The sequence below is a fragment of the Schistocerca serialis genome, chromosome 9 (genome assembly GCF_023864345.2).
Source record: "Schistocerca serialis cubense isolate TAMUIC-IGC-003099 chromosome 9, iqSchSeri2.2, whole genome shotgun sequence".
In the NCBI taxonomy this organism is placed as follows: domain Eukaryota; kingdom Metazoa; phylum Arthropoda; class Insecta; order Orthoptera; family Acrididae; genus Schistocerca; species Schistocerca serialis.
In genome coordinates this window covers 404,801,365-404,821,708 of record NC_064646.1, presented here as the reverse complement: position 1 = coordinate 404,821,708, position 20,344 = coordinate 404,801,365, and the positions used below count along the sequence as shown (strand labels likewise).

General features: G+C 42.8%; 1 protein-coding gene across 1 annotated transcript in view; it reads right to left on the bottom strand.

Moving 5' to 3' along the window:
• Positions 1 to 20,344, bottom strand: part of LOC126419657 (protein still life, isoform SIF type 1-like) — a 255,372-nt gene that overhangs the window by 112,917 nt on the left and 122,111 nt on the right. The window contains exons 5-7 of the mRNA XM_050086846.1: positions 15,727 to 17,028; positions 5,647 to 6,258; positions 4,378 to 4,434 (exon numbers count right to left, since the gene is read on the bottom strand). Coding sequence (XP_049942803.1) covers positions 4,378 to 4,434; positions 5,647 to 6,258; positions 15,727 to 17,028 — 1,971 coding nt within the window. The remainder of the gene's footprint in view (positions 1 to 4,377; positions 4,435 to 5,646; positions 6,259 to 15,726; positions 17,029 to 20,344) is intronic.

Here is a 20,344-nt window from a genome sequence, read left to right as displayed (position 1 = left end):
GACACAGGACGATTGAAACGTGCCGGAACCTCTGCCTCGGAGCGAGTTGTACGTCATCCATCAACTGTGTAAATGCTCTGCCGAGAAAACTATAATGATGACTGTCAGTTAATGGCCTAGGCAGCAGATGGGGCCCAGTTAAACACTTCAACAAAACCTGCCCACACATTCACGTAGCAATGCATGTGACAAGGACCAGTAAATGTGGTAGGTGGATTAAACTCACTCCACATATGTGAACTGTGGATGGTGAAGACTCCATCACTATGTAGTAAGCATTAACTATAACAGTGTACTCACTCTAGGTGTATCGCTCCATTAGTAAACAACTACCGTGGTGGATCAAGACATACAAATAAATATGAAAGTGAAACAGCTATTAATACTAAAGAGTGAAGTAAGCTTTCTACCAGTACAATAGGAACCGTTACAACCACAAACCAGTTATTACAAATGAACAGTGAATACTCCTTCTACCGGATTAGATAACACTCATGGGAAATTATGACATTGTTGTTGTTGTTGTTGTTGTTGTGGTCTTCAGTCGTGAGACTGGTTTGATGCAGCTCTCCATGCTACTCTATCCTGTGCAAGCTTTTTCATCTCCCAGTACCTACTGCAACCTACATCCTTCTGAATCTGCTTAGTGTATTCATCTCTTGGTCTCCCTCTACGATTTTTACCCTCCACGCTGCCCTCCAATACTAAATTGGCGATCCCTTGATGCCTCAGAACATGTCCTACCAACCGATCCCTTCTTCTGGTCAAGTTGTGCCACAAACTTCTCTTCTCCCCAATCCTATTCAATACTTCCTCATTAGTTATGTGATCTACCCATCTAATCTTCAGCATTCTTCTGTAGCACCACATTTCGAAAGCTTCTATTCTCTTCTTGTCCAAACTATTTATCGTCCATGTTTCACTTCCATACATGGCTACACTCCATACGAATACTTTCAGAAATGACTTCCTGACACTTAAATCAATACTGGATGTTAACAAATTTCTCTTCTTCAGAAACGCTTTCCTTGCCATTGCCAGCCTACATTTTATATCCTCTCTACTTCGACCATCATCAGTTATTTTGCTCCCCAAATAGCAAAACTCCTTTACTACTTTAACTGCCTCATTTCCTAATCTAATTCCCTCAGCATCACCCGACTTAATTAGACTATATTCCATTATCCTTGTTTTGCTTTTGTTGATGTTCATCTTATATCCTCCTTTCAAGACACTGTCCATTCCATTCAACTGTTCTTCCAAGTCCTTTGCTGTCTCTGACAGAATTACAATGTCATCGGCGAACCTCAAAGTTTTTATTTCTTCTCCATGAATTTTAATACCTACTCCGAATTTTTCTTTTGTTTCCTTTACTGCTTGCTCAATATACAGATTGAACAACATTGGGGAGAGGCTACAACCCTGTCTTACTCCCTTCCCAATCACTGCTTCCCTTTCATGTCCCTCGACTCTTATAACTGCCATCTGGTTTCTGTACAAATTGTAAATAGCCTTTCGCTCCCTGTATTTTACCCCTGCCACCTTTAGAATTTGAAAGAGAGTATTCCAGTCAACATTGTCAAAAGCTTTCTCTAAGTCTACAAATGCTAGAAACGTAGGTTTGCCTTTCCTTAATCTTTCTTCTAAGATAAGTCGTAAGGTCAGTATTGCTTCACGTGTTCCAGTGTTTCTACGGAATCCAAACTGATCTTCCCCGAGGTTGGCTTCTACTAGTTTTTCCATTCGTCTGTAAAGAATTCGTGTTAGTATTTTGCAGCTGTGACTTATTAAGCTGATAGTTCGGTAATTTTCACATCTGTCAACACCTGCTTTCTTTGGGATTGGAATTATTACATTCTTCTTGAAGTCTGAGGGTATTTCGCCTGTTTCATACATCTTGCTCACCAGATGGTAGAGTTTTGTCAGGACTGGCTCTCCCACGGCCGTCAGTAGTTCCAATGGAATATTGTCTACTCCGGGGGCCTTGTTTCGACTCAAGTCTTTCAGTGCTCTGTCAAACTCTTCACGCAGTATCATATCTCCCATTTCATCTTCATCTACGTCCTCTTCCATTTCCATAATATTGTCCTAAAGTACATCGCCCTTGTATAGACCCTCTATATACTCCTTCCACCTTTCTGCTTTCCCTTCTTTGCTTAGAACTGGGTTTCCATCTGAGCTCTTGATATTCATACAAGTCGTTCTCTTATCTCCAAAGGTCTCTTTAATTTTCCTGTAGGCGGTATCTATCTTACCCCTAGTGAGATAGGCCTCTACATCCTTACATTTGTCCTCTAGCCATCCCTGCTTAGCCATTTTGCACTTCCTGTCGATCTCATTTTTGAGACGTTTGTATTCCTTTTTGCCTGTTTCATTTACTGCATTTTTATATTTTCTACTTTCATCAATTAAATTCAATATTTCTTCTGTTACCCAAGGATTTCTACTAGCCCTAGTCTTTTTACCTACTTGATCCTCTGCTGCCTTCACTACTTCATCCCTCAAAGCTACCCATTCTTCTTCTACTGTATTTATTTCCCCCATTCCTGTCAATTGCTCCCTTATGCTCTCCCTGAATCTCTGTACAACCTCTGGTTCTTTTAGTTTATCCAGGTCCCATCTCCTTAAATTCCCACCTTTTTGCAGTTTCTTCAGTTTTAATCTACAGGTCATAACCAATAGATTGTGGTCAGAGTCCACATCTGCCCCTGGAAATGTCTTACAATTTAAAACCTGGTTCCTAAATCTCTGTCTTACCATTATATAATCTATCTGATACCTTTTAGTATCTCCAGGGTTCTTCCATGTATACAACCTTCTTTCATGATTCTTAAACCAAGTGTTAGTTATGATTATGTTGTGCTCTGTGCAAAATTCGACCAGGCGGCTTCCTCTTTCATTTCTGTCCCCCAATCCATATTCACCTACTACGTTTCCTTCTCTCCCTTTTCCTACACTCGAATTCCAGTCACCCATGACTATTAAATTTTCGTCTCCCTTCACAATCTGAATAATTTCTTTTATTTCATCATACATTTCTTCAATTTCTTCGTCATCTGCAGAGCTAGTTGGCATATAAACTTGTACTACTGTAGTAGGCGTGGGCTTCGTATCTATCTTGGCCACAATAATGCGTTCACTATGCTGTTTGTAGGAGCTTACCCGCATTCCTATTTTCCTATTCATTATTAAACCTACTCCTGCATTACCCCTATTTGATTTTGTGTTTATAACCCTGTAGTCACCTGACCAGAAGTCTTGTTCCTCCTGCCACCGAACTTCACTAATTCCCACTATATCTAACTTCAACCTATCCATTTCCCTTTTTAAATTTTCTAACCTACCTGCCCGATTAAGGGATCTGACATTCCACGCTCCGATCCGTAGAACGCCAGTTTTCTTTCTCCTGATAACGACATCCTCTTGAGTAGTCCCCGCCCGGAGATCCGAATGGGGGACTATTTTACCTCCGGAATATTTTACCCAAGAGGACGCCATCATCATGTAATCATACAGTAAAGCTGCATGCGCTCGGGAAAAATTACGGCTGTAGTTTCCCCTTGCTTTCAGCCGTTCACAGTACCAGCACAGCAAGGCTGTTTTGGTTATTGTTACAAGGCCAGATCAGTCAATCATCCAGACTGTTGCCCTTGCAACTACTGAAAAGGCTGCTGCCCCTCTTCAGGAACCACACGTTTGTCTGGCCTCTCAACAGATACCCCTCCGTTGTGGTTGCACCTACGGTACGGCTATCTGTATCGCTGAGGCACGCAAGCCTCCCCACCAACGGCAAGGTCCATGGTTCATGGGGGGGGATTTTGACATTAGAGAAATATTTGTTTTGTGTCCTGTACAGCCTCCCAGAGTCTGTCGGTTTAAATAATATTTACCTTGTATGACATAGTGTAGGCAAGTATGTCACTGTGTTACTATCACTGATCTGTATAGCCTTTCGTTTGTTGAACTCCCCAGGTCGTTTCCTGTGTGCTTGAGAGTCAGTTTATCGTTTGCCACCGATTGAGCCACATTGCCTAGCTACTGCTATCTTGAGAAAATTTTTATTCAATTTTTGACTATAAATCGTTCTTCGGACGTGACGACATGTATGACATGTGATGTTGTGATTGTGTTCTTTCATAAATTATCTGTTGGTTTCATAGGACCTTGCGTTCCTCTTCGATTATACAGTACGTTGTCTTCCGTTTTGTCGTTGTGCAGTTGCCTGAAGGAACGTCAAAGACCGAAATTGGTTGTGATAAATAATTACAAGGCAGCATTATTCCAAATATATATGGTATTAGCGTCCCCTGAAAAAATGCATAAAATTCAGTTTTGTGCCGTGGAGAAACAAGCTCAAAAATGCATGTATGTACTTACGCCTTCTAGATGGATACGGGCTGCGCTGCGTGGATCCAGGAAGACTTTCGGCAAACTCTGCAACAATTAAAATTTTGTGATGAAGCGAAATGGTCAGTGTAGAAAAATAAAAGGGTTGTGTCGAACATGGCTTGAGAGAAATATCAAGTTCCAACTCTCCCCATACGTGGCCTTGCTTAGCATCAGAGTGCTGTCGCTTTGTCCGTTCCACGTCGCATGTCGGGCTGTGCCACAAGGCCACGGTAGGAGGTTCAGAGCGTATTCGCCACTAGCTGAAATGCCTTACGCCACCTCATTTAGCACACATTTTCAGTTTACGAGTGTTATCTACATTTTCTGCAGATGAATTACTTTGGCCCGCAATTATAACCGAATATGCTTACACTTCCTCAAAAGTACAAACCATTTTACTTTTATTTTCCTTTTTTGCGATAGATCACTTTCGAAAGATAAAATTAAACAAAAGACATGTACCTCTACAAGGCGTGCAAGCTACGCTTACTTTTTCTAATATAATAACTACATTTAGCTAAAAGTAAACTGAAAGGCGGCCTAACTAATACAACAATTGCATTAAAATTATAACGTACTCTCGAAGAACAATACAAAGAATATAGTACAGAAAGTTTTAGCGATAAGGGAAGGAAGAGGGCGTTAAAGAAAGGACTGTTAGGTAATGTTACCAATGGCTATTGAGATAATCCTTAGAGAGAGATATAAGTGAATATTCAGTATTTCTATTTATCGAGCCAATTTTAGATGAAAGAATGAATACCAATTCAAAAAAAGAAGCTTTTAGGAAATATACTCATCAATATTTCAAAATAATGGAGAAACTGCTGCGAACATTTGCCAATTGAAAGCAAGTTTGCTACTTTAAATAGGAAAATATAAGCACTTACAGAATGTTATCTTGACTACAATGATGAACCGAAAGAAATGGGGGCGTTACTATTAATTTGATGAACACTAGAATTTGGACGAGTGGGTCTTTCGAAATGTCAGGAAGAAAACATATTTACGACCCAGGCTGTAAATAACAGGTTATGGAATTACTAGGTAGTTACAAAAGTAATCATAGATAAGGGTAGGAATTACTTTTACAGTACAGCTATTTGCGCTCCATGCAACATCGATGTCACATGCTTGTTACAAGTACAATCTACTCCCTTTTTCGACGAAAGTTAATCATGGGAACGTGGTTTCGGAGGGACAAAGGAGGGGAGTCAAACAGGCTACAAGCATTACGAAGAAACAGTTTTTGTCTACCTCGTTTCTCCAGAATCTCACGCAGTTTGGCGTGTAGCTCCTCCACAGACATTTCCAGCTTGAGGTGCTGCAGTAAGCGCTGCAGTTCCGTCTCTTGCCGCTGCGCGGCGCCCGCGGCGGAAGGCGGTTTGCCTTTAGCTTGTTGAGCCTCCGGCCGCCAGGTGGCCGACTGGCGGCCATCTTGCACCCGCGGGGTGGTTTGGCGCCCGTTCGGTTGCTGCAGCAACTGCCGCACTGGTTTCTGCTGCGGCCGACCAGTCTGCGGCTTTTTGGGCGTTTGCTGCAGCTGCTGCTGCTTCTGCTGTTGCTGTTGTTGCTGCTGCTGTTGCTGCTGTTGCTGTTGGTACTGCAGCAGCAGCTGCTGCAGCTGTAGGTGCAACCTTTGCAGGTGCTGCTCCCTGTGCTGCTGTTCCACTGACTTTTGCTGTTGTTGCTGCTGCGGTTGCGGTTGCTGCGGCTGCTGCTGCAGCAGTTGGGGTTGCTGTTGTTGCTGTTGCTGCTGTTGTTGCTGCTGTAACTGCTGCTGCAGCTGCTGCAGTGGAGGCGGTTGCACCAGCGGCGGCTCCTGCTGCGGTAGTTGCTCCTGGGATCGCTTACTTGACAAAATGGATTCTACAGTGTGCAAAACGAAAGACACAAATAGTCACCCGCTTTAACGGAACATTCAATAGTATATATGTACTTTAAAAGTTTACTTACGGTAACCTCTAAGAAGAATGCTAGATGGAGTGTACAAAACATTATTTCCAAGGAAGCTAAGGGAAGGCTAATTAAGATGGTGAGAAAGGTGAAACAACTGTGCAAAATAAAACTAAAACACAAACAAGCGGGTGCAGTGGCCATGCAGCTAAACTCAAGTGAAACAACAAAAGCTTATACCTCTCGAAGAAAACCTACACTAGTCCCACTCTCTCCAACACTACCATTATCACTCGCCATCTATAGCTCTCTGTATCTACTCTGCACTGTTTAACAAACAGTACATCATCTGCTTTTCATTTCTCCTTTAACGATACAGTATAGGAGCGAAGAGAATGTTTTGAACTCCAGTCCCAACTGTCCAACACCAGTAACAACTTCAGCGCAGTGCATAACTGTAGAGAGTCGAAAACTTGATACTTGTCTCATAAATACATGTAAAATTTCAGTCATTAAACGTGTCACAAAACAACTTTATTGCACCAGTTTCTCCTGTAGTTTCAGAATACCTTTCCCTTTAATCCATATGACTTCAGTTTTGTTCTGTTTCTTCATTATTTTCCCTGTATATAGGTTTCAAAAGTGTTAGTAGATAGACAGCATTATTTACATACATAAGGACAACCAGTTGTTTGTTATCTGGGTAAAGGTACTTACTTACAATACTCTAACACTCTTAGTCTTACATACTCTGGTGATATTAATATGTTAGCTTCAGTGCCATATCAGGTCAATTTCTGTTACACAATTATGTTAAAAATATACTCATATGTAGCATTATTTGGTCAGACATTAATTAGACAAGTTACTATGTTCATTTGCGATGTTTGTAGCTGATAGTACCTACAGTGTACTTGAGAAATGGCGCTTGTACAAAAAACCATCTGATCACAGTTCTCATATTTTGGGAACAGCATAATAAGTAAGTAATTCAGTTATTTTGTAAAACATGCACTTCTGTGGAAGAAAAAATCATTAAAATTTCTGTGTAAAGAGGTCTCCTCGGTACAATCCTTTTGCCTGCATCAGTAATCACAAACCCTCTAACTTGTCATTTATTGATGACACTGATTTATATTCAGAAAGTCATGCAGATTTAATTGTTGAGACCTCTTCATAACAACATGGAAAATGGATAAGGCTGAAACCTGCAGGTACACTTGAGAACTACAGGATATTACAAGTATTATGTTCTTAAACGCTTTTGCAATTGACATATTAAGTTACTACACGACTGAGTAATCTTAAAGTATTAACATACTCGCAGATTGAAGCTAGAGATCGCTAGTTACTATAAAGGCCATCTAAAAATCATTTAATGAGTTAAAAGTGTGATTTCGATAAAATATAACTTAACCGAGACTTAAAACGAATGGACACAAATCATGGTACTGTACTATGTCGTTTTGCAATTGCCATTAAATATCACTGCTGGTATACAGTGTAAGTAAACTATTAAAATGAATTGAAATGCTTATATTTATTAGCTCCATCTTTATTGAGATAATTCTTATTAAAACACACGTTTTTCACATGTCTCAGAACTGTACGTGACACAATGACAATTTTTTTTGTTGAATATGTAATCTAATTATCATGAAAATAGGAATAAGAGAGAAATAACAAATATATAAAGAAGATGGTAATAACATACGAAAAAGAAAAGAAAGATCAAGAAGATGACGTGTAAAGCATACATCAAAATCTAGAAAATTACAAGAGCTACAAGAAAGTATTGCGGGAACAAAACGCATACTAAGTTAAATAATATCTTGACGGAAGGAAACCACACAGTGCCAGTAACATCACTGGCAGCGGAAGGAAGACATTGTTAGTTCCGTGTTACGGGAAACAAGAACAGACTTTCATAGTGAGGAGATTCGAAGGATTGTGAAAACGCAGTTCTGAACCGAATGCCGCAGATAATAGAAGAAAATTAATGAATATATGAAAAGACTCTGGGTTGTCTCACAAGGAAAATAAGGAAGATTTTAAAAAATCATAAAGGAAAACTGACGGAAGACTGGTCTGACAAACGCACTGTCTGTTACAGGATACCTATAGTAATCATATCGGAATGAAATCAGAAAATTGGTCAGCAGTGCACAGCTATTGTTTCTTATATGAATGGATAGAAACGACCAGAGACAAGTCAAACATGAAATTCTGATGAAGACATGGGAATGTCTAAGAACTGGAAAGAATATTGAAATAATTCCTCATATTGTTGCAGTGTTTTATGTAAGTCACTCTTTAAATGTGTAACTGTAAACGAACAGATAAATGAATGTGGTAATGACTGGAGATAATAACACAAGAATGAAAACAAGAAAACACATAAAATAAAAATGAACTTCTTACCAGTAGTGGAACAGATCATTATGATGATCAAGAAACAAGTGGCTAGACCAGAAAAGAAAATATTCATATGCAATAGCTGGATATAACAACAGGAAGCAAAATCCAAATGTGTGAGAAAAGGCGAGGAACAAGACATCAGCACATTCAGTTTTCACAACAAAATATGTCGTATTACGTTACGTCGATAATCATTTGTTTGTGACCGTGTAATTACACCTGAATAAAACACAATTTTTTATTAAGTTATAATTAGACGGTCGCAAAGGAATAATTATGCCGTAATATCATACGCAATTCAGGACGAGAGGACTACAGAAGTTGAAAATGAAGATATGTGGTCTTTAACAAACGCCATAGTTGCTCTTTGCTGTAAAAGAAGACCAAGCCTAATCTGAATAAATCATTTCGGTAATTGCAATGACGCGCGACAAGTGGAACAACTATTCATTGACAAATTATCAGAGCAGTAAGACCTTAAAACTCTGTGTTGCTCCGGGACTGGAGACTTTTTTGGGAAATAGTTGCCGAAGGCGATATTTGGTATGGTTGTGACACAAAATTTTGTACCTCTTAAGCTTTTCGAAGCGTTCGTTCATGATCATTAAACAAACTTTCATCTTTATCTTAATAATACATTAGTGTGCAAAACGTCAGGACGAAAGCAACTTTTGCATGATGTAACATCACCAAGTAACACAGCGTGATGAAACTTGGACCAAATATAGAAACAACTGCTATAGTATAGTAGCTTACGCGACTGAAAGAAATACGCAATGCGACGAACAGAAATGACAGTTTTACTCAAAGACAATAATTACCCTGAAGACACCGCAATTTATGATGGCCTGCTGGACATTACAAAAGACGGACGTAGTTCTTAATAGGGTGTGTGATCACAACGCCCGGTAGTGCCTGCTCTGCAACGTGTTCTTGTCGTAGGGCGTTCCATTCCTCAACCAGAGCGACTTGTAACTGTTGGACGGTTGTTGGTGCATTAGACGTGCTGCAATATATCTGCCGAACACTTCCCACAAGTGCTCGATGGCATTTAAGTCAGTGGAACGAGAAGGCCAGTAGATTCCTGGAATATACTCCCGCTTCAACAGCTCCCCTGCGCTGTTCCATGCGGTCGCGCATTGTCATCCATGAAAATGAAGTCAGTGCCGAACTCATCCCTCAAAAGACGGAAATTGGGAAGGAATGCAGTGTTGCAATAAAGTTGACCGATACGTGTAACGTGTTCAAAGATTTGGAGGTCTGAACGCCCATGTAACATCATGCCTTCCCACACCATAACATCTGGGCCACCAAAACGATCATGGTCGGCAATGTCAGACCACCCACATATCGCCAGAAATGGAAAGCCATAATGCAACCAGGAACATTGTCGAACGTGATATTTGGACACGGTGCACTCAAGGGTCAAAGTTATTGTGACACACTGCTTGTGGTCCATGGGCGTTTTCTCAGGGGTGTATTCCGTCCTGTCTTCATTTTTTTGGATGACAATGGGCGACCGCATCGGGCAGCGCATGTGGAGGAGTTTTTGGAACGAGAAGCTATTCAAAGAATGGACTTGCCTGTCCATTTCCCAACATAAATGCTATCGAACACGTGTGAGATGTGATGGAGAGACATTTCAGCACGTTCACATACACCAGCGATCATCCAACAGGTGTCACCCTACTACAAGAACTTATCAACCTCAAGGCCATCACAGCAGCACGTAGCGACGATGCACTGTTGTCTGTAGTGCTCACACAGGCTATTAAGAACCACGTCTCACCATTTGTAAAGTTCAGGGAAACACCATGACTAGCGGTGATTTGATTGTAGATACTGTCTTTATTGAAAGTGTCATTTCTGTTCGTTTAGTCGCCTAATTCTTTAAGTTACCTTCTGTACTATACCGTAGCAGTTCTTTCCATCTGTGGTCCAACATTCATCGCGTCACCTTACTTGGCAGTGACCCTAAGTTTTGCACACCAGTGTGTTTTCGAGGTGAAGTTTAAGAGTTGAATACTATTCTCGAACGAATGCTTTGAAACACTTGGGAGAGACAACATTCACCAGTCTATAAAGTTAGGGAACAACTTTTATTTATTTTAGATTCATGTCTGAAGTCCTGGTGCACACTGAAATCAACCTGCGCCGTAGTAGCGTTGTGTGAGTTCTGAAGTGTACCAAACAGCCGACCTGTGCCAGCACACAAACAGTAAACTTATTTGAAGTGGTGACATCGTCGTGGGGTTGTAGCGATCGCAATACTGTTATAACATAAGAGATTTCTGCGTCGATAGCAAAGTATTTTTATTAACATATGACAAGTTTCAATGCATATCAGCTTCACCACATCATCATCAGCAGCAACAGCAGCACCAGCAGCAGATATCAAATACAGCCAATACTGACGTGCTATTCGTAGCCAAGAACTGTAGACCTGATAACGGCGCATTAAGCACTGAAACATTCATATGTTAAAAAAATGTTTAACAATTGAGACTGAATCTTTGTTTTTCCCCTTGTTCAGAGAAGGAGAGTGCCCTGCTGGCCCCTCATTACATTTTTCTGTCTGTGTAAAGTTATGTTCTGGATCCATTTCCTTTCCCTGGAAATACATGAGCATCGTTCACAGTACTGCAGACCGAACACTAGAGTGTGACTTACACGCCTTTCCCAAAATATGAGAACTGTGTCTCTGGAATGTGTGGTATGAAACAGTAACGCTAATTTCTGGGCGATGTTCAACAATAGATCAGTAACAACTGAAAGACTATAATCGTGCATAATACAATTCAGAGACTAGTTTGCAAAGACAACGCTCTCGTCATCAGGTTGTCAGCACACAAGGCGTACATTAAAACGATTGAAAGCACTATCAACATTTTAGTAGCGTCATAATACAAAATAGACCAGTTCACAACTGTAGCTAGATGCCAGGAAAATCAACAAGTAGACACATAATATAGAATAGAGCAGTTCACAACTACGGCCGGATACCAGGAGAACCGTCAAGTAGACACTGCTGTTGTCCGCAGATCGCGAAGGCAACGTGCCTGGTGGTGGATGTTGTGTGCAATTTGTTGTTTCAAGGACTGAAAGCGACGATTTTGACATAGTCCAGTGTGATTTAATTTTATGACGCGACAAGTGTGCTGTTATATCATACAATGCGGGCTTTCACGGCTCGTATTTACATCCACGCAATTTTAAATGCATGGTCCAAGACTTATTTATTAGCCGAGCGGTCTAAGGCGCTGCAGTCATGGACTGTGCGGCTGGTTCTGGCGGAGGTTCGAGTCCTCCCTCGGGCATGGGTGGGTGTGTTTGTCCTTAGGATAATTTAGGTTAAGTAGGAGGAGGAGGATATTCGTGTTTAACGTCCCGTCGACAACGAGGTCATTAGAGACGGAGCACAAGCTTGGATTAGGGAAGGATGGGGAAGGAAGTCGGCCGTGCCCTTTCAAAGGAACCATCCCGGCATTTGCCTGGAGTGATCTAGGGAAATCACGGAAAACCTAAATCAGGATGGCCGGACGCGGGATTGAACCGTCGTCCTCCCGAATGCGAGTCCAGTGTGCTAACCACTGCGCCACCTCGCTCGGTGGTTAAGTAGTGTGTAAGCTTAGGGACTGATGACCTTCGCAGTTAAGCCCCATAAGATTTCACACACATTTGATTTTTTTGAAGACTTATTTCAGTGCCTGAAGTTTCGTTCGCTGACATCTTCAAACGCTGCATAATTGCATTTACCTCAGACAAGCAAAGCTAGTTGAACTGTTTACAAGTAACGGTGTAACAGTCGGGTAGCGACGTCTTCCGGCCTCTGCGAGAGACTGAGAGTCACACCAGCGTCTGAGCAACACTGACAAGTCAGCAATAGCAGATCACCCACAGAGACCAGGGAACCAACAATTTCGATTTTTAGTACTGTAGTTTTGTCATACCATCTTAGGATACACATAGAGAGCATAAAGATTCAGATACACAAAAAACCTTCAACAGAATAGAAGAGCACTTGAAAGTATGAAATGTTGTGAGCTTTTGTGCTAAACAGAGCAGATGGCACCAACTATTCTGCAGTAATAGCTCAGTAACACACTATTGCTACACTCTGCAGTCTAGGGCAGCGCTCGGGTGACGTCAGAACCCGACCATTGCATGGCAATTTATAAACAGCTCGTCTCACCGAACTTGTTTTGAAAAAAAAAAAAAAAAAAAAAAAACAGTAACCATGTCCTTACATTTATAGCGTCCGAAGGTGTCCGCTGCATTAGGAGACAGAACATTAAACACAAAAACATGACTTATACCAAGACCTAATGCCTAAACAACTAAAACCCGGGATGAAAATACTAGTTGTGGAAGCGTAAATTGTGGTAATTAACAACACATTTTTCGAATTGCGACACAGTCGCGGCAGATAAACCACAATAATCCTGGAAGGTATTTACATGTTTACTTCCATTACGGATCACAAAATTTTTTACCAGGTTGTTAATTTCGGTCAGTAGTTACTATCTTCAGAACACAGAGGCATCTTTCCGAACAAGTAAATATCGTGTACTTTGTACAACAAGATGTGTCTGTGCTTTGAACATCCGATGATCTTCATTAATGATCGATATAGGCGACCGGGTATAAAATATTGTGATTCGTAAGTAGGATAAATGTATATATAACAGCATACTTGTCGCGTCATGAAACAAAATAAAATACATCTGACATTAAAATCGTCCACTTGCGTCCTTACTAGTCTCAATGCATTCAAAATCGCACACCAGACCGTGTCGTCTTGGTCAGTTGTGGGCAGCAAGCATTTCCAGTTGACACATCTGTTGGTGCCCGATCATATTTGCCAACCGGTGTGTTTCGTTTTAAGACGCCGCAAATGAGCCGTTAGAGTTTCTAATGTTTTAATCCTTTGCGCTGAGCGCTGGTGAGACCGTTACGTCTTGAAACGTGCCATTGAATTGTGTTAAGTACCATTAAAGTGGGTGAATGTTACCAATTATTCTGATAAACGACATTTTCGTCATCGACTGAACTATTTATTGTAATTTACACAATTGAAATTTCGACAATTTTATTAATTCAGCTGAAATGGTGAAAACTCAGCTGTTGTCAATATGAATAAAATGAGTAGAAAGTATGAGCAGGGGATTTATGATGTGTATCATAAATACTAACAAGAGTTTACATAGCCTCAAATTCTTTTTACTTATTAACACGGTTTTATTATGTCACTTTCTTGTCTGTCTGTTTGGTAAAAAAATTTGCAACTGATTTTTAACTAACTTCTCGATGAGGCAGAGATTTGAAATTTTGCACATAGCTCAGAACTGCACGACATCGCAATATTAACTCGCTCTAGGGTAGATGTGTTCGATAGGGGTGGTGGCGAGGATGAAAAGAATTAGTAATGTATGATATCTCAGCTGCCCTGCAGGAGTGCCATGTTGTGCGGGTAGTATCAGAAAGGGTTCCAGGCGGTGTGTGAGCAGACGCGCGCAGCTGAGCAGTTAAAAGAGGAAAGGGGAACCGGAAAGAGAGAGGCGGAGGAGGAGATGTGTGCAATGAATGTGTACATTGGCGAAGAGGCAGCTAAGGAACTCGTATACACATATGAATAACTGCTTAAATAAAGCATAGAATCTCATCAAAATGTTTAAAATCTGTTGAGAATTTCACAGACAGATGACTAAAACTTAGAAAATAGTTATTCAAATAGAAATGAATTTCTAACGCGACACGTTTTTAAATCGGACTAAAAACGTAAAATAATTTCTTCTAGCCTCATATAGATTCATAGTACCATAACGACAGTACTAAAAGTATGTGCTCGTGAAGTTTTAATAGCTGTGACAATACTTCTAAGATTTGTAATGAAAAACGTGGGGCAGCTGCAATACATATTAGTTTGGAGGTGAACTGTAGCATGCACCCCACATTTTTCATTATAAATCTTACGAGTACTGCAATTCACAAGCAAAAGGTTTGAATATTATCTGCATGGGAATCTGTATACGAGAAATTATTTCCTACCTGTTAGTTCAATTTAAAAACACGTTATATTAAAAATTTATTTTTATTGAAGTTATTATTTTATTGATGTTGACAAGTGCTGTGTTATCAACACAATAGCCAATTAAAATGTCTTAAAAGTCTAAACTACAATCGTTCTGAATTAAAAATAAATAGTGCAGTCGATGGAGAGCCTGTCATTATTTAAAGAATTCGACGAGACTGTAATCGCAAAACTAATACAATAGTATATTATGAATAAAATCCGTTGCAACTGTAATTTCAAAGATCCTTTTAATTTAGATAAAGGTATATACACTACCCGGGTTTCAGAACACTAATCCCATCTTCGAATGCTACTTAATTGCTTATTTCAAAGTTCTTGTATTTGGATAAAGGCACGTACACTACCATAGTTTAAGGTCGCTAATCATATCTTCAGGTGCTAGTTAATTCTGTATTGCGTAGTTTGTTAATGCTTCAGCGTAACTTCTACGTTTTTGTGAAGTAGCACCTGAAGATGAGATTAGACTCTAGAAACCTGGTTAGTGTACATTCCTTTATCTATATACAGGAACTTTGAAATATAAACTTCAGAAAATGGTTCAAATGGCTCTGAGCACTATGGGACTTAACATCTGAGGTCATCAGTCCCCTAGAACTTAGAACTACTTAAACCTAACTAAACTAAGGGCATCACACACATCCATGTGCGAGGCAGGATTCGAATCTGCGACCGTAGCAGTCGCGCCGTTCCAGACTGAAGCGCCTAGAACCGCTCGGCCACACCGGCCGGCAAATAGAAACTGCAGCGGATTTTATTTACTGTGAACAATGCAGATAACAGTAGTGGATATTCCCTAAGAATATATTAGATACAATTGTGTGTTTATGATGGAGTATAAGAGACGCCACTCGACACCAGAGAGGTGGACGATGTTGAACTGCGCCACAGATGTCGTGTCCCTTGGCGGGCCCCGACTCACCGCGACTTACCCAGGTTCTCCATGCTCTGCGTGAGCAGGGCCTCGAACGTGTGCAGGCTGTAGCTCTCGGCGTCCATGCCCTTGGCCAGCGTGTTGCGCAGGTGCATCTCGTACTCGAGCAGCAGGCGCGACGTGGGCGAGCCGGGCGTGGGCGTGGCCTGGCCGGTGCCGGGCGCCGTCGACGTGGGCTGGTCCAGGTCCGAGTTGCCGTTGCTCGAGCTGGGTGTCGTCGCGTAGCACTGATTGTCGAACAGCACGTTGTCCGAGGGGGGCGACAGGTCGCCGCAGCTGCCCACGCCGCCGCCGCGCGCGTCCAGCTCCAGGTAGAGGCCGCGCCCGCCGCCGCCGTAGCCGCGCCCGATCTCGTGCGAGGAGCGCGACCCGGAGAAGCGGCCGCCCGACCGGTGGTGGTTCGACTCGGGCTCCGACAACACGTGCCGGCCGTTGTTGTTGATGGCGCCGCCGTGGTGGTGATGGTGGTGGTGGTGGTGGCCGTGGTTGTAGTAGTTGTAGCGCCGGCGCGTCATCTCCGGCGAGGTCACCGGGCTCTCCTGCTGCGACGGCATCGGCTTCAGCATGCGCTTCAGCGTGTTCGAGTCCAGCGAGACGCCGCCCACGCTCATATCGTCGGTGCTCTTGCTCTTGGATCTCCGGTTGTTGTTGTTGTTGTTATTGTTATTGTTGTTGTTGTTATTGTTATTGTTGTTGTTGTTGAGGTTGTGGTGGTGGGCGGCGCGCAGCTCCGCCTCGCGCACCATGTCCGTATCCGGGTAGTCGACCGACTTGGTGGCGGCGAGCACGTGGTGGTGCGCGTGGGTGTGCGCGTCGCGGCGGCCGCCTCCCGCGCCCGGCGCCGCCCCCGCCGCCCCCAGGCCGCCCAGCCGGCTGCCGCCCAGCGTGCCGCCGGCCTGCGTGCCCTCGCTCTTGGACGCCTCCTCTGGCGGCCCGGCCGACGCCTGCGAGCCCACGTGGTTCTGCTGCGTTCCCACCGACGCGGATGCCGTCCCGGTCGCGGCCGACGCCGCCGCCGGCGCCGCCCCCGCGGAGGAGGCCTTGAGGGAGCCGTTGGTGGCGGCGTCCTGCTGCTGCGTACCGCGGTCCCGCGTCTGCCGGCCGCCGCCGCCCCCCGTGCCGCCGCCGCCGCCCGGTAGCGTTGACGCAGACGCCTTGCCACCGCCGACGCCGCCCCCGCCACTCACGTTGTCGTACAGGGAGGTGCTGGAGGTGGCCGCCGTTACCTTGTCCCCGCGGGAGCCCGGCGCCGCGTCCGTGTCTGTGCCGCGTGTTTGCGCCCGCGGCAGCGTGGCGGACCCTGCGGGATAGCGGGGCAACGCGGTGCAGACGTCCCACACTCAGCCTCCCTCCTGCCTCTCCCACTCTCCCTCCCTGCCTGCGCCCCCCCCCCCCTTCTGGTACCTAACCTGCCCACATTGTCAATCCTGACCGATTTGATTCCTATTACACTCATCTTCCGATAGATCCCCAGCGGACAATTGTCCGTGGAGCTCAGTATAGTTGGCATGACAATTTCAACTGTTTCAAACCGGGCAAGTACAATTAGGATGCGTTCTGAGGGTTCCGTACAAACTTAATTATGTACATAAGCGCGTCCGGGCTACAGGCATACACAAAAAAAAATGCTTATAACGGAATAACGTATTTGTGTTGTTGGGTAAATATAGTCTCCAACTCACCATTTCATGAGCAGCGCTGATCCGTATGGCGCATGTGTATGGATTTTTACTGTGCAGCAAGCAGACGTGAGCCGTGATAAAATTTACTGTTTTGAAGAGCGCGCCGCGGTGCGTAGTGTAAAGCAATCGCCTCCCGTTTCTGGCGGTGGCGCGGCTGTGGCAATCGCAGCTTTCGTGTCTCCCTCTGGTGGAAAAGGGGAAAAGTTGCCTGTTCACGTGCATTTAAGGGGCGCTATGAGCTCGGCAGTCGGTGAGTCTGTCGTCCAGAGTGCTAGCATGTGTTAGGCCGCCAGTCTGCTCGAGTTTGTTCAGGCAATGGTCATTGGCGGTTGGATACATCGGTTGGTCGGTCGTGCACTGGGACACAGGATGACTTGTCCGTCTTGAGCGTCGGCGCATGTGAGGTCGCCACGTCAGTCCAGTGGGCCGCGCCGTATAGCGAGGGGTAGTGGCTTTGCGGCCGACAAGAGCAACAGGAGCCAACCCACGACATCGGTCTGGCCGGTGCGAGCTGCGACGCCGTGAGACGGGAGATCGGCGCGCCTTCATGCGTCCGTTGAAGCGGCTGGCAGCGGACGGTTCGGGAGAGCTTTTTGGGCGTGCTGCACCAGGTCTTCGCCAGACATCGCAGTTTATTAAAGGTTAAGTGATTCGTGATATGTTCTTTCATTTACTTGTTAAACTCTACTTGTGTTCTTGGTCAGTCCCTCGTCCCCAGCTTACTCGTCTGTCTCCCGTCCGCATTTGTTAGGCAGCTGGTGTCTGTCTGTCGGTCGGTCGGTCTTCCATACGTTTAAAGCTGCCTCTGTCACGTTTGTAGGATTCGGTGTTAACGAATTTATTGCTTAAGGTGTAAAGGCCGAATTCCTGAAATATGTTTTTATTTTGCCTATCATCATGCGAGGTGGTACATGTGTAATGTAAAGCATGTTGGTACATTTTATGTAAAACTGCACTTCATGGATTTTATTTAAATGGTCATTTTAGTATATAAAGTTGCCACCCTTCCACCGTGAGAGTTCTTTTAAAAACCAGTTACACTTTCCGTGGCAAATAATTTTTAATGTGTGTGTTTTGTACCATATCCATCCCTCTTACGGGGTGAATACTTTGTGTGTTTGTGTGAGTTGTTAAAAATTTTTTAGTTTAAAGTAGTCTGGTGTGTTGCAGATTTGCACCAGTGTAATCTTTCAGAGGTTGTTGTGAGCGGTCGAGACTACGGCCGTGTTAAAATGGAGTGGCAAGGTTCTGAACCCAAAAGCTCATACTACTAAAAAATTTGTTATTTCTGCCTCTGAATAAATTGTAACTTGATATTTACAGGGCGCTTTCTGATTATAATTTTAAATCTGTTTAAAAAAACGGGCTTTTAGGAATAAAATTTACATTTATTAAAAAAAATTAATTTGTTTCATCAGTTACCAATTGGCAACTACTTCCACGCTCACATAGAGTGATTAAATGTGTTAATGTTCTTGATGAATCGCTAGTAAATAAAGTAAATTCTTAAAAAAAGGTTTTGAAAGTAAATTCACGGTTCAAGACGTAATCCTGACAGTCAACATGACGTCGTAACGGAAGGTGCAGTGTGTGTCCCCGTAGCAGAGCTAAAATCGTGACTGTATCGTAAATATGTAACAGAAAAACATATTCAGTCAATATCTTCATCTGCACGGAAAGTATGTCCACATTTTTTCCATGAGACCACAACACCACGTACCTCCTAGTTGGTTAAATCAACGCTACTTTCATTTTTCAAATACTAAAACGGTCTTCTTTTATTGTCAATGAAAAATAAACGTAACTTTCATTTCAAACATTTTTGTTTTCAGAAGAATGATAATATTGAAAGTTATTAATCTTTTCCAGTGATCAGACGTCTCAAAAATATTTTTATGGATACTTATGTTTACTAACTCATAGTTCACGTGCGATCATTAAAATAGTGAATAAAGAGTTACTGAATTTGGTGGCCATCATTTTCAGCTACTGAATGATTTATGGCAAGTATGAGATTCACTGCCAGCTACAACGTCCACTGTAAATAATAAAACCAATGATGATGGGCAAATGGCCTCATTATAATCTAGCACAATGACGTTAAGAGAAAACTGGCGAAAACCAGTCATTTTATCCAACATTTTGACATTTGAAGAATGGAACAATGGCACGTCAAGAAAAGATTTAAATGATCATGTTTTATTTGAGGATTGTAATATGGGGATTCTTAAGTGTAGATATCGAAGTGAGCTTTAATGGGTCGTCTATAGAGAAAAAGTTTTCGGTTAAACTCTTCGTATGTACGCCACAGAACCACAGTCAGCTTATAAAACGAGAAGGGCGTTGATTTCTTGAGAAAGCGTGCCATATAAGAAGAAACTGATAACGCCGTCTTGTTTCAATCTTTGACACATACATGTTTCGATATGTACAATGTCGTATGGTACATATTTAGGTATGTAAAGTGCGCTGTTGGATGGGTGCAGAGATTTCACTATCGGATTCGTTGTGTGTCCTGGAAATCTATTGTATCACGTAAGAGTGCCTGTTAGAATAATCTAATATATATGTTTCAGTATTTCAGATCTTAACATGTTATTGCCTATTTACCTTCCTCTCATGAAGGTCTGATTGACTTTCTTGGAATCAGATGTTAGAAAATAGCGGATGAGGGATCTGCAACTGCGAAATATATTTGGAGTTTCGAGAGCCGTTGCTGTTCATAAACCAGCGCCACATATCTAAATCACTGCTTTTAACGAGTGAAACGCCAGAAAAACATTTCTTCACTTCCTGAGGAATCAGTTGGTAATAGTGCTGAACTGTATTTAAGTTTTCGCACAGAATGTATCGCAATTAATAACAAAATCTTACACGAGTGACAGCATACGATACTAGAAGGAATGGTGGCTGGGAAGAGAACCAGAGGCCGAA